The sequence below is a fragment of the Octopus bimaculoides genome, chromosome 21 (genome assembly GCF_046866305.1).
Source record: "Octopus bimaculoides isolate indiv1 chromosome 21, ASM4686630v1, whole genome shotgun sequence".
In the NCBI taxonomy this organism is placed as follows: domain Eukaryota; kingdom Metazoa; phylum Mollusca; class Cephalopoda; order Octopoda; family Octopodidae; genus Octopus; species Octopus bimaculoides.
Window position 1 is genome coordinate 334,116 of NC_142948.1, and position 15,844 is coordinate 349,959.

At 31.5% G+C, this 15,844-nt stretch overlaps 1 protein-coding gene across 50 annotated transcripts in view; it reads right to left on the reverse strand.

The window, feature by feature from the left end:
• The window catches only part of LOC106879088 (voltage-dependent calcium channel type A subunit alpha-1), a 676,127-nt gene that overhangs the window by 91,750 nt on the left and 568,533 nt on the right, over positions 1 to 15,844 (reverse strand). For 25 of the 50 annotated variants that reach the window (XM_089338755.1, XM_089338752.1, XM_089338751.1 and 22 more), the window contains 10 exons: positions 15,114 to 15,253; positions 13,795 to 13,821; positions 9,816 to 9,933; positions 9,132 to 9,321; positions 8,528 to 8,634; positions 8,105 to 8,201; positions 7,727 to 7,887; positions 7,188 to 7,331; positions 6,826 to 7,027; positions 5,898 to 6,062 (listed from right to left, as the gene is read on the reverse strand). In XM_089338755.1, the coding sequence (XP_089194881.1) occupies positions 5,898 to 6,062; positions 6,826 to 7,027; positions 7,188 to 7,331; positions 7,727 to 7,887; positions 8,105 to 8,201; positions 8,528 to 8,634; positions 9,132 to 9,321; positions 9,816 to 9,933; positions 13,795 to 13,821; positions 15,114 to 15,253 (1,351 nt within the window). Of the gene's footprint in view, positions 1 to 3,747; positions 3,859 to 5,897; positions 6,063 to 6,825; positions 7,028 to 7,187; positions 7,332 to 7,726; positions 7,888 to 8,104; positions 8,202 to 8,527; positions 8,635 to 9,131; positions 9,322 to 9,815; positions 9,934 to 13,794; positions 13,822 to 15,113; positions 15,254 to 15,844 lie in introns of all 50 variants that reach the window. The other 25 variants (XM_089338741.1, XM_089338762.1, XM_089338764.1 and 22 more) reach the window with 7 other exon arrangements.

Genomic DNA, 15,844 nt, shown 5'->3' on the forward strand with positions numbered 1-15,844 from the left:
GAGATACACTTGATGGAGGTAATTGCTGATGGTGTCTACAAGATTGAATATTTGGTGATTCATAGTAAATCTAGCATCCATAGCTAGCATCCGAGAGGAAAGAAGATTACAGTTGCCTAACATCCTAGAACAAGCAAAACAAAACCTAGTTCCTCAACAACTTTTTCTAGTTTAAAAAAAAAAAAGGAAAAGAAATGACAGCAGAAGCAACATAGGTAAAGCCAATATTGGAACTGAAAGATACCCAGAAAACTGGAGAAATCAAAGAATTTGTTTGGCTAAAGCTGAGATGTACAAACATTTACATGTGTGCATGTGAGTGTGTGTGTGTGTGTGTGTGTGTGTGTGTGTGTGTGTGTATGTGTATGTATATATATGTATATATATATATATATATATATATATATATACATATATATACACACACACACACACACACACACACACACACACACACAACATTTACAAGTGTGTATATACCTACATGTACATATGTATGTGTGCATATCTCTGCATGTACATACACACACATATGTATAAGTAATAAGCGATGCACAAAATTAAAGATGTTATTTCACAGAGAATCAGTTTATTGAAATCAAATAATATTTTGTGCCAAGAATTAACAACGTTCCAAATATCATGAGAAGAGTTTGGTTTTCTTTTTTGACTGTTGAACATCACAGCTTTGAAAAAAAAAATAAACAGTAAGTGCTTTAAGATCTCTAAAGTACCAAAAGCTGCTACCTTTCAGATTGTGAAAAGCTCCTTAAAAACTACTAGAATTTCTCTAATTGCTTGACTCCTTAATAAAGAGATCAATTCTTGATTTTGCAATAAGATCTGATGTAGGAGAACAGAGTGACAAAGAACCCCTGACAGACTTGGTAGATACAATATTAGAGTAACTGGTATATATGTTTGATAACGTATAGCATTAGTGTAGGTTAGTGGTACACACAATATATATGTGTAGGTATCCTAGTATACATATATCATTAAAGAGAGAGAAAGTGCATACAAATTGCAGAATTAACTTTTCTGCTGATGCACATTGCTAACTATAGCTGATAAGATACTGGGAAACAATATATATATATATATATATATATATATATATACACACACACACATATATATATGCTAACATACACAATATATATATATATATATATATATATATATATATATATATATACTTATGCATATGTATATATGTATGTATGTATGAAAAAAACAATATAAACAGTTTTAATCGAAATGTTCACATAAAATATGTAATACTTTTATTTTCTAATTTAGATTCAAAGTGAAAACTAAAATTAACTAGATTATAATTTTTCTAATATATATTTCAATGAAGTTTATATATATTTGTCATTTAAATCTTGTTTACATGACAAAAGTAGAAGAGAAGTCCTGTTGTCCCTTACCCAAAAGTCTAAAACTTGAAAGGGAGGAAAGAACTTCTAGAATGTGACCCGACTCAAATACTTGCAACAGTTGGAGTCTGTTAAAGGCAGCCAGAGGCCAGTTTGGTAGAGTTCAACTGGTTTAAGACTAAATTTACCATACAAGAAGAGGAACAGTAGTACTTCCCAAGGGGAGCTTAAAGACGGTTTCTATTTAGCAACTTTCAGTCACAAGACTTTGATTGACTTCAGACTATGGTAGAATTCACTTGCCTAACCCTAACCCAAAGACAATGGAATCAACCAAAAAAATTGTTAAAGGCTTCAAGGTCACAGAATGAATGAAGATGCTATAAATCCATTTGGAATTCTCCTTACTGGAGCCATAAAGTTGCATCCATGTCTGTAATTATGGAACAGCCCAAATTATGAGCCAACCCATCTAGTTTATCTAATTATTGTATTATAATGAAGTGTTCAAAGCAGGAATCCTCTACAACTAGGCCCTGTATTACCAAATTTCCCTCACAATGCTTTGGTCAACCTGATGTCAGGATGGAATATGTATGCTTAAGGTTCTGTTGGTAGGATTGAACTCAAAGCCACATATTTGTAAAGGAAACTTGTAAATCACTTAGCCATAACAGTATTATAATTACACACTACAACTGTTTGCATCATTTGTATATGAAAATGGGGTTAATGAAAGACAAGAGTTTTGTAAACTGGTTAGAGTAACATAGCATCCAGGGGCCAGAGAAAAAGTGTTAAAAAAACTTGTAAAGGTTTTTGGATTCTCTGGTTAGAATTATTTCCTGCTAAATGAATTCTGCTTTGCTTTTACTGGTTTTAGTTATTCAACTGTGGCCATGCTGGAGTACAGCCGTCAATGGTTTTAGTTAATTAAACAAATCCTAGAATTTATTTAAGTCTGTAGCTTATTTCAAAGAACTGGTAACTTATGGTTTTTGACAAAGGGATTTACATGGACACACACACACACACACACACACATATATAAATCTAAGTTTATATAAATATTTTATGATTGAAGCTGCAAAAACATCACAAAAAAACTGCTACTCAGAGTTTCACATTCCTGTTTGTCAGGCAGATGTGATCCAGAATCTGCCTGACGAACTGGAACGTGAAACTCTGAGTAGCAGTTTTTTTTGTGATATTTTTGCAGCTTTAATAATAAAACATATTACTCTACCTCTGGTACTCGAGTACTATTTTTCCCACCTTGTTTCCCACTTATATATTATACACACATACATATCCACATATATACAATGGAATTCACACTATTTCTGTCTACTAACCTTCATTCAAAGGAACTGGTCAACCAAAGTCTCAGTAGAAGATGCTCAACGGTGTCAGACAGTGAAATTGAACCCAGCTATGTGGCTATGAAGCAAATTGCTTTGCCACATACCTGTACCTGAACTGAAGTTTAGTTACTCTTTTGTTTTGTACAAAAAGCTTTATTTTCAGTTTTATATACTATGAATTGATATTTCTAATAAGATTACTATTTTGTTATCTTATGTGGTCAATTTATTTATGAGGCAGAATTAAACCTTTTGATAGAGTTTTTCAACATGAAAAATATGTTCCACACCTGATAGAAACCAGAATCCAAGGAGTTTTGTAAAGAACTGTGTTGACAACATTAAATTCCAAGAGAGTTCAAAATTTTAATTGCTGCAAGGAATGAAAAAATTTCCACACAGTAAGCAAACTCTCTTCAGGGTTTTCATTGCTATCTCCTAGCATTTTATCCTAAGAAATTGTTCTACAAGTTGAAGACACTGTTCCACCCCCTCCCTTGTCTTACACTGAAAATGTTCTGATAGGTCTACGTCAGAATAACCCGCATGAGATACAAACTTCTGTTCCCCAGCCATTCTCTGAGTTTTAAATATCCAACAATAGTTGGCTTTGCTTTCTGTCCCCACCCCATATATATTTGCATTATGCACACACACACACACACACACACACACATACGTGTGTATATATATACACACACGTATGTGAATATATATATGTGTAGAATGTTTTGCAATACTGTGAAAAGCTTAAAAGTCTCCTCCTAATTCATTTGTATTGAGAAAAAGAACAAAAAGAAGAAACACCCTTGCCATTAATTGTTTAACAAGAAAATATGTTTGCTGATTTATGTTTGTCCATTAAAATTGGACAACTTAGTGAAAATGAGGTTGAATTTAGTAAAATAGGGTCTTTTGATAACCTTGCAAAGGTAGCAGCTAGAAATTGAAAAAAATAAAGCAAGAGAACAATCTTTGAGACCCTATGTTTCCTGGCTTACCCTTATGCCAAATCCCATTAATTTCAGCACACATTCTATTGTGAACAACACTGAGAATGCTAAATTAAGTTTCTGAAGAGCATTTTTATATTCATGTGACGAGCCATTATACTGACAAAGAAAGGGAAAAAATATAATGAGCTTATTTTCTTTCTAGACAAAAATACCAACGAACGATTTAAAACAAAAGGAAAAAAAAAAAAAGACAGAAGGCAACAACAATATTCAAGAAACAAAAAAATGAAACGAAGCATTAATTCTGAAAGAAAGCATTAGGAAAATATTGGAAAATATAATACTTCTTGTGTCAATAGTGAGATTATTATTATTATAAATGATACAGTTAATGACATCTATTAATTACTAATTAACTTTGTAAAATTAACCATTTTCAAATATTTATTTTCTCATTGTATGGAGTCATTAGTCATCCAATTTAATCAAATCAAATTTTACTTCATTTTTAACAAAATACTTCATTACAGACAAAACTCTAACTTTGCATTAATAACAATTAAAACAACAACAACAATTATTATTATAACAGCAGCAGCTCTAGAAGTAGTAGTAGTAGTAGTAGTAGTAACAACAAGAAAGAAACTAAAAATATTCCCTTTCTTTAAATTGATTCGATAGGGGTGTTGTTATAATCATGGAGAGTACAGACGAAGCTGTAAAGGCCAGGGTACCAGTAATTAGAGATGAAGACAAATACGTAAGAGTCTACAACCCCCACATGGTTAGCTGTTATTTCTGGCACTACTGGGTACTCTCCAACGTTCTCAAGAAGTGGTGGTGGGGATGGGAGGGAAGGGTTGCCGGTTTAACTGCTGCTGGCTTAGATAGCAAACAAACAGATTGTGCATTTACATGTTATTGGAGGAGGGCAAGGGGCCAGTTACTCCTTGTGTTATCTATCTATCAATCAGTCATCTAGCTAGCTAACTGGCAAGCTAAATATATATATATATGTGTATGTGATGGGCATCCCCACAGTTTCCATCAACCAAATTTTATTCACAAGGGATTAATCTGATCCCTAAAACTCTGTGGTTGCAAATATTTTAGCCTCACAATTAAACCTACATTTCAATAGACCGAACTTTGAGCCAGCAAGAAGTACAATAAATGACAAACAAGGAATAGTTTAATAAACAAATCTTTCCAGAATTATATGAATGCTGGGACCTGACATGAAATGAAATCATACACAGGTGTCTCCATGGAGTAAACGATATTTTAATAAACTATAGATTTATTTCTAATAGATTATCACTCAACTGGCTGATAATAATGCTTAGATTATCTTCCTTTAATATATATCAATACCATAACAGTGTTTTAAAATAGGTAAGCCCCAATGCTGTGTTTTAAAGGGTGATAGGTATGTAGGTAACAAGCAGGGCATATAATTAGAAGATGCTGCCTCAGATAAACCATCCAATCCACATCAGAAAGGGAAAGTGGATTGAAGATATTGATAAAGACAGAGAAGTTATGATGGTTGATAGGGGCCTGTATGTGTGTATTTCCTGATATTTCCAGTCTTTTACAGTCAAACAAACAATTCCCAATAATTCTTGTCATTTAAAGAAATACTTTGCCACTATTTCCTGATATTTCCCATCCTTTATAGTAAAATGCTATTATATTTCCCTGCATATTTTTCTGAAACAAAAGTCAGTAAACATGAAGAATAAAACAATATTTTTACTTAGCTGCCATAGTTTTGCTATTTCTTCAGAAAAACAACACAAAAAACAAGAAACTAATCTAGAAATTAGATAACATTTAAATATTTCCAAATTAATTTTTTTAAATGATTTAATTTATGTAGACAGTAGAAAATTATACTTCTAATTAACAATTATCATAATTACAAGCTATCATAAGATTTTAATAGGGACAATTTAATTAACTGTACCTATCCCTTATAAATTTCTAGCTTTAAATTCAAAATAAGAACCCAATAAAGCATTGTTACAAAATAAACCATTTGTGTTTTATAATTTACTAAAACATCGATTCATTGTTAAAGAACAAATTAATAACGGTCAGTTACGAGTATCAATTATGCTGACATTGTATAGTTACTAATTCTTAATAAGGACAATAAAAACTGGAAAGAGAAACATGAAGGACTAATTTACCTTCATCATGAGGACGACTGTATTTAAAGCAATCAGTATCATGACGACATATTCGAACTTAGGTGACACAACAACCTTCCATATTTTGTATTTTAAGGAATTTTTATTTTTGGGCATATATCGACATGATGGCCGTGCTTCAATGGCAAATTCTATACATTGTTTCTGAAATGAAAGAAAACAATATTGCAAAAATAACCAAATTTGAAATAGCAATTATCAGATTCAGCACAGTTTATATATATATATCACAACATTCTTGAAGATTCTGGAGACCAGATTTTTTAAAAGATTCAAACCATGGTTCATAGGCAGTAATAATGCAGTTATCTCCCTTCCATAAATCTTGGCTGCTCTTGCTTTGTTTAACTCTGCTACAAATATGTGTGTGTGTGTGTGTGTGTGTGTGTACAATATGGAGGAAGTTTTAACCAAGTACACACTGATGTAAGCATTCAGGCCTCTGCTGTGCAAGATAAACTAAAGAATTAATTATATATGATGCTGGGATTTGGCCATATATTTTGATATAAAAGTATTTATGGATCATATATGGAGGTAGGGAATATGTTTCATGTATTTTAAAAATAATTTAGTCAAGAAGGGGTCATACACATGGCCTTCTAAACACCACCACCAGGCATTGGAGGTACCATTTGAAGATATCTTCCTTCCTCTGACTAGTCTCAGAGACCCTGTGAAGGATTAGGAATTAACCTTCTCTGCTAGAATTAAGAAAGATAATGAACTTTAATATAATTGCACACAAATCACATAATCCTTAATAAAGAGAAAGGAAAAGAAAAATAATTTTAATTTGTAAGATCAGGGAAAATATTAATTGATCTGGTAATTCCCTTGTTAACAAATTGTGGTGAAAGACGGAAGGAAAAAGAAAAGTGAGAAAGGTGAGAAAAGTGAGAAATACCTGGTTTTTATCTAAATCTTGATCTACTAATTCGTTTTCTCCTTGCTCTTGGAACGTTATGATAATTAAGGCCACAAAGATGTTAACAAAGAAAAATGGAAAGACAATGAAAAACACAACGTAGTATATTGCCATTTCCATTCGGGAGCCAGGTTTTGGTCCCATATCATCGTTTGTGGAGTCCATGGAATTCTTCAAAACTCTAGAGAAAAAAAAAAAAAAAAATATATATTTACTAATATAAATAGATTTGTTAATTCCCTAAATGTGAATGGAACTACAGCAGAATTAATGGACAAAAAAATCAAATAGAAAAATCAAGTAGAAAAATCAAATAGAGTAAAAGAGCTGTTTGATCTTACGTTGGCCAACCTTCTCCTGTTGTGACAGTAAACAATGTCAGCATTGCATACATAGCATTGTCGTAATGGAAATCTTGCCGGAGCCATTCCCGGTTCTTAACGCGCGGTTTATCTGACTTATCTTCATAATCAAAATATTGACCCCTGTAATAATAATAATAACAACATTATAAGAATAAGAACAACAGTTTCAAAATTTGGCACAAGGCCGGCAATTTTAGGGGGATGGGGAAAGTGAATTACGCCAAACCCAAAACTTGAATGGTACAAATAGTACTTTATTTTATAAATCCCGAAAGAATGAAAGGCAAATTAACCTTGAAGGGATTTGAACTCAGAATGCATAGATCCCAAACTAAATATCACAAGTTATTCTAGGCAACAATGTAAGGACTCTGCAAATTTGCCATTTAGTTGTTGAATTAAATCCCTGGAAATTCTTTTTTCAAAATTAACTAAAACATAAAGAATGTCTCCCATTAAAAATATAAGTAAGGAATAGTTAAGAAGCAAGACTGAGTGAGAGAATGGTAACTTACTGACATTCTTCTCGTGTGGATTTTGACATGTCTGTACAGTAAAAAAACTTTCCTTTGAATAATTGCACAGCCATTACAGCAAAAATGAATTGAAATAAAAGATATACAATAAGAATGTTGGATACATTCTTTAATGAGTTCACCACACAATCAAAGACAGCCTGAAAATTAAAAAAGAAAAAAATATCGTTTAGAATCATTTAGATTTACCATCTAAACAAGCATTACATAACCAACATCTGTGTAACAATGTGTGTGTGTGGGGGGGGGGAGAATTTTTTTCTGTACCAAAGACAAGATTTTGAGTGAATGTGTGGGGGTTGTACCTATAATCAAAATACAATACAGAGATATTTGGTAAAAATGAAAAGTACTTACTTTTAATTTTGGAATTCTGTTAATGGTTTTTAAGGGACGAAGTACACGTAAAACACGTAATGATTTGATAGTATTAAGGTTTCCTCCTGCGCTGTCGCTAAAAAAATACAATGAAATCACGATATCAGTAATTAGTAATTAATAATATTTCTAAAATATTACTAATTAAACATTTTATAAGATCTTTCTCTCCCTCATATATATATATATATATATATATATATATACACACACACACACACACACACACACACACACACACACACACACACACACACTTCGTTTTTGTATTTGGTTTGCAAATAGTTTATTTTTCTTCATCATGAAAAAAAAAATGTAATTTGCCAAACCAAAACGTACTTGTTAATTTCTCAAAGAAATTCTTTAAGCAAAATAAGTGAAAAATCAATTTGAAATACTTACCTGAATGCAAAAGCTACCAAAGCACATATGACAACTGTTGCATCCAGAATGTTCCATGCATCCCGACAATAAGCGCCGGGATGAAGTATTATACCAAGATCTACAATCTGAAAATAGAGTTTGTAGATAATACAGTGAGAGAAATTGCAGCGATTGGAAATAAAAAGGCAAACATTATTAGTTTTGAAATCTATATTTTCAAACAGTAAAGTAAGAATGTAATTGGACAAGACATTTTAATTAATTATCATTATCTATGTGAATAATTTTGAGTATAAAGGCAGGGTGTGTAAATTAATATTAATTAGGAAAAGTGTCTGTTCTTTGGTCATATGATGGCAGCATCATACATGTTCTACTTTTATTAGACCACATCAGCATAGTTTAACCGTTATTACCACCACCACCACCATCATATGTACATGGCACCTACAATAGACTGGATTGTTCAGCCACCAAAGATCTCACTTTTAAGGAACTCAACATTATCATTGACAAGTGAAAGATGAAATGAAGACATGTGTAGGTATATGTCAATGTATGTGTATATAAATGTGTGTGTGTGTGTGTGTATGTGTTAGAGGAATAGAAAGAGCTGACATACCTTTAATAACATTTCTATAGTAAAAACTCCAGTAAAAACATAATCAAAATAATTTAATATTTGGTTGTTTACAGACTCGTCATTGACAGGGTCTTCTGCAGCCAGAGCGATGCTGCTGGCACAAATAACGATCATGATGAATAAGTCAAAATAACGTAGGTTGACCACAAAATGACAAAAGCGGCGGACACTGCAAAAGTAAAAAAAGGAAGAAATGGGTGAGATTGATTACAGAGGTGGTCTCAGGAAGCTTATTAAAATAGTTCAGAGCCAGTGTACTGTTGTATGCTATAATGAAACAAAATGTCACTTTTAATTAAATAATAATTTGAGTTTGATCATGTAATTAAGAAAGGAGTTATAATGACTGGAATGAAATCAATTTAGATTTTTAATCCAAATGTTTTCACACAAACATACATGTATAACAAAATGTTTTATAGCAATTCTTGCTTTGGGAACTCATTCCATTCAAATATTTATTGTAAAACACAGCTAAAATAATCTCCTACAAAATCAATTCCAATAATCCTTAGAGCCAGTTCTACAAGGCCACACTTGCAGTAATTCCACAGCTGGTTTTACAAGACCATACTTGTAACAAAGACATAACAATATTAAAAATAGTTCTGTTAAACACTGACACAAACCATTAATTAGAAAAATATGAGAGTTGATACTTACGGATTGGTCGGACCGAAAATAAACATAGAACTATAAGGCAACATAGGTTTTGGGCCACCAAATGCAGGTTCTTCTGAATTTCCGTCTTGGGGTTGGATATTCAGACTAGAAGTGCTGCCTGAAAACAAATTAAGGAATACAATTAGAATATTATTTCACTTGTTTATCACAGAAACAGCAGAAGATATTTTGTCCTTTCAAGATTTCTCTTTAATAGTTGTTTTGAGAGAGAAAATAAATTACAACATCTGAACTCACAATCATTTAATTAAATACAGACAATTAATTAAATTTTCAAATTGCTAATTATTCTCAGAAAAAAATGTTACATTTATAATTTATTCACAATGAAAATTTATTTTATTTGAAGACAAACTGACTACAACTAATTTATAACACTTATGAAGGTTTTAAACAATCTTTATTAAAAATTGGATATTTTATTTTAAAATATAATTTCTGTTCATTTAATTTTTAATTGTGAAAATTTTGTGAATGAAATTTTGTATAAAATAAAAAAGTGAACTATCAAATAAAACTTTCATTCTAAGCAATATCTTCAATTATAAAGGCTAAAAAATAGTTTGGTTTTTAAAAAATGCATAAATCTTTAGGATTTCGAATGATAACAAATTGGCATTTAGCTCAAGTCGCATAAGTAGTGTACGGCTTCATTTCAAGATAAAAACTTGGAGTCGTGTATGCTTTAAGCAATATTGACATTTCTTCTCTCTCAATATTTATTGTATAATTTTATTTCTCACGTCTAGAAAACATTTAGAGAAATATCAGGACTTGCCTGAGTTGGAAGTAACTAAATCACTAACACATCTTTTACACACACACATATACATGTGTGTGCATGTGTGAAGAAAACAGGGATCTAACACGCTTCAATTAATTACATTACTCATTAAACAGATACTAGTATTTTGGATAATTTTAATTTGCAATATAATTTTATTTAGAAGCTGCTTTCTAATTTTAAAAAAATTGTGTGGCACCAAATTAAACATTTTCTTCTTGTTATATTATTTTTATATTCACTAAATGAAAATTTTATATATGAAATATAGAATGCATAAAGTTTTTGTTAATTAATTAATTAAAGAGTAATTAAAGGCAGTGAATCAGCAGAATCAGTATGAAAGACCAAATGGTTGCAGTATTTAGTTGCAAATCTCACTTTGACTGATTCTGTTTTTCATATTTCTACAGCCAATAAAATTCCAATTAGGTCATGGGGGTCAATATAATTTACTGTACGTGCCCCACCCCCATAACTAAATGTGAGACAGTGTTAGGACTCATCAAAACTTTAAAGTAAACACAACCAATCAAAACAAAGTTTTCCAAAGTTGTTGAAAGAGGTTTTTTTTGTCTGTATCATTGAACCACGTGTGATTTGAATTTGGAGGAAGAAATAAAAATGTTTTGTGAAGTTTCTTTGGATGTTAGGGTTAGGGTAACATTCCAAGATAGAAAGATGAAGTAGCAGTGAAATAGTTGTAACAAAACAACTGAAGAAACAATAATTATTTCTCTTAGCCTTACAAGAAGGAAAACATCCCACAAGTCAGAGACTAGACATAAGTATTAATTACTGTTCATGTTGAAACCTAGAAGGAGCAAAACCTTGCATAGAGAAAGAAATACTAAAAAAAAGAAAAAATACAGGAGTGAAAAGAATTTAGTGACAATCAAGTGAAATATAGAAATTCTCATGAGAAAATGGTCATGGCATCAATAATAATAATTGTTGACATGCAACCAATAAGTGATTCAGAAGTTTTAACATGCTTTCTCATTAAATTGTATTTTTTTAACCTCATAGTTACAAGAACCTTCATATACCGACAGTATTCATTGACATGCAATAAAAATAGAAAATTTTATCTGTAAACTGAAGTGAGACAAGAAAAGGTAGTTTTGCAAACTGTCTTTGAATAACATTGCTTATTCTGCTTTTAGAATTGTAAAAGCATTTGGCAGACATTTGAAGCATTTGATATTAAAAGACAAGAATGCATAAGACTGAAAATAATAGGACCAAATACCATTATTTCCAGCAGATATTACATATTTTGCAGTCTATGTATTCAGTGCAGGTGTGTGGTTACTGTCTGCGTGAAGATTGGGTGTAGAACAGTCTGTGTTATATGAGTGGTGGGTGCAGGCTTGTGGATAGACGTGTGTCTATATAAAGGGCAGGAACTGTTGTGTGGTTAAATAGTTTATTCAGTAATTATGGGGTTTTGGAATTTGATTCCAATTTGTGAGTGGAACTTGATAAACAGGAACTATATAGAAATTCTTGAGAGAGGCCATTCCTGAGTTTGAGAGGAAGACTTAAACCACCACCCGACTCTTTAAGTGTCTTTAATGAAGTTCTTTTTCTTGCAATCATTTGGACAGGTTTCTGGTCTGAGGGTAACTTCTTGCCACCAGTCACAAAACCCCAGATGAAAATCTCAACTGCTTCTCCTCTGATTAATCCATTAAAGAATAATATCTAAAATATGAGGAGTAGAACAGAAAAATAATGAAGTACAATTCATGGCTTTTAGTCATTGTACTCACAATTTCTGGTCGGTAAATCAAAGAGAACTTTATTAACTTGGTCCTTATACATGAGGACAAAGCCTTCTGCAGTGATTGGTATATTCTCTCTTACTTTTAGCTGCATGAAATGGAAGTGTGATTTGTAACATGCAGAGTTTGGTGAATAAATAATTTGAAACATGCAATTTAGAACTTAGTTTATAAGTTTAGTCATAACAAGGAAAATAATTATTTTTCCCTCCTTTTTTTATTCCTTAAATATATCTTAATTTATGTGAATTAAATAGGGATCACATACTCCTTAGGTGTAACTCTACCTGCTCTGTCCTTCAGTTAAATAGACATATTTGTAAGGAAGCAGCAGCTCATGAATATGTAATCTCTATTTGACATAAATTAACATACATTGCTTTTGATGTACTGAACACATTTTTGTACCACAATATGTGTGTGTGTGTGTGTGTGTGTGTGTGTGTGTGTGTGTGTGTGTGTGTGTGTGTGTGTGTGTGTAGATAAATGAAAATAAAATTTGAAACTAGAAAAAGCTTGCATTATTTCATGTTTCTGTCTATTGGTGTGGTAGTGTGAAGACAATCTAAACATGAGGGTTCAGTGAAATAAGATTGCAGGGAATTAAACTACAAAATAGAAAGAAAGAAAGAACTGAAATTTTTTTTAAAACAATTTCACTTCATTCAACATAAAGTAATAAATGTTTTGAATGACTAAAGTTGATCTAAAAGAAGGAAATGACTTGTCTACTGAGAAGACAAAGAAAAATGAGAAAAGTGAAAAACCAAAGATATAAAAAACCAATCAATATTGATGGGAGAAATGAGTCTTTAAAAGAACTAAAACCCTTCAGAAATATTCAAAAGGAATACGCAAGCGGAGCCATTAAGAAAAGAAAATCTTGTAAATGTGATGACATCTTTGAATATTAATGATGTGCAGTCAATAGCTTTTAGAAGAAATTTCAAATTTTCTAAAGACACAAAAAAGATAAATTTAGAGTTAAAATTAACGTTACTAATTTCTGAGAATTTTAATGAATTCAAAAGGAATTTAAGGATATAAAACCAATATGAATGAAACAAAATTTGCTTTTTTTTGGAGAAGTAAAAGATTTTAGTAAAGAATTTGTTTTTCATTAAAGAAATTAAAATTTGAATAAACCATTTTGTTATTATTTGATTCTCAAAAAAAAAAAAGAAGAAAAAGAAAGAAAGATTTTAAATTTAATTTTCAGCATGCATCAGTTTGGTTGGAACGAAAATTTCAGTTGCAAGCGGAAAATTGTTGAATATTCTGATTTCGTAAAGTAAACAATTTTTAAAGACAGGTAGTGACCACCACCACCGCCGCCAGCACCATAATCATTACAAAAGAGAACATTCTTCGTTGGAAGACACATTACCTGGTTGAGTATTGATTCTGTTTGCATCTATGAATAAAAATCAATGACAAAAAAATATGTAATTGAAGTAAGTTTGACTATTAATTTACCTCAAAAATATCTTTAAAGTAGAAAAAAAAATATGTAACAATATTAGAGTGAATTGAAATTAAATGAGTTTTACATTTTATGCAAATTAACCTAGCTTTACACAACATTAGTTTACACCATTACATTATGTTACACTTAACTGCAGAGGAGGGGAAACTTTCCCATGTCATTATTTTACTTTGCTTAGTCAGTGAATGCTTTGTGTGTGCATACATGCACAAACGTTATGATAGTCATTCAAAGCTCTGACAAGTGCACGTGGGACTATATTGTGCTAAGGTGGCCTAATAAAGATGAAATATCTCTAGAGTTGTCCCTATATTTACCAAACATCAAACTCACTGCTCACTCTATGTCTCTATTCAATTTTTAATTGGTTTGGATTTCAAGGTTGCTTCCCTTGTCTTTCTTGATAACGATTGTCATTAACATTAATGATTTCATCTTTTCAAACAGCCATAATTCTAATTACAAATGTTTTGGAGCTCACTACATCAAGTATGTTAGTCTCTACTTAACTGTGTGTCCTTTATGCAGAAAGTTATACCCATGCCATTAGCTTCATGCACATTAAATATGGACATAGGTGGAAAAACCATGAGAGGAACAGAGATGAGGGGTGACATGTTATTTTCTATTTTAACTGGTGAACACTGGATCACTGTACTAACCGTAGTGACAAAGAAATGCTTGGAACTTGATGCAGAACAGATATATGAAAGGATTTAGTTTGCAAAAAATACCAGTATTTTTGCCAATATTTGTATTCTTAGCTGATATATTTCAGCAAAATATATACAAACACACACATACATATATGAGTGTGTATATAAGTTGCAAGAAACAAAACAAGAGTCCTATTCATGTCAATATCCCCAAATGTATATTAAATTTGACTTAACAAATATTGAGTTCTTTCATCAGTAGATATTTGAGATCTTAACTCAACAACCATATACACACATATATGATGGGATTACACACAGTTTTCTGCTACCAAATTTCACTTATAAGGTATTGTCAAATACCTTATTAGACTTCTGGGGTCTGGCAGAAGAATTCAGACAAGGTACCACATAGTGGGATAGATTCTGCAGTCATGTAATTATCAAATGCACTTGTTACCTGCACTCACATATCAATATTATATTTGTATTTCATTTGTGAATGAAATTTTCTACAACACAAGAAACTGAATAATTAATAATTAATAATTATATTCAACTTACTTGATTCATTTAAACTGACATTATCAAGTGGGGAGCGTTCCTTTTTCAAATTTGAGTCCATGTCAATTTTATTTCGCTCGCCTTTTAAGTTGTTCTGGTTAAGATTTGAGTCCAAACGGGAAGTATGACTGAAAGAAATACTGTAAGTGAAAAACTTTATCTTAACAACCGAATAAACATTTGTGCAGAAGAAAACTAAGATTTAACAGGTCTGACTAGATAAGAGTGAGGAGGAGGAGGAGGGCAAGGCAGTTAATGCTGCTGAGAAAACTGAAAGACGAAAGTAAAAAACACAACATTAGTAGAAGTTGACTTGAAATTAAAAATGGAAATGATTGATGGAGACTAAAAGGAAGGAAGGAGCAAACGAAATAAAATTTGGTGCAATAAAAAAGAAGGCGAGGAAAGAAGAAAAGTGATGTTTAAATACGAAAAAAAAACATATGAAATATTTGAAACAACACAAATATTGAAGTTTACATGCAGCTTCCATTGTCCAACGTTGTCTTTGTACATAATTGGAAGTTTATGGAGAATGTAGGTGTTGTAGTTCTGTATGTATAACGTACAATAAAAATGTAAGGTTTTGTTATTTTTGCATATCTAGAATGTATAACGTGTGTATATAAGGTAGAACACAAAGGTCACACCTAAAAAGTCGATATATCTAATTGGTGCATAATGTAGTGTGAGTGTGTGTGCTTAATGTATGTGTTTATGTATGTTCATAC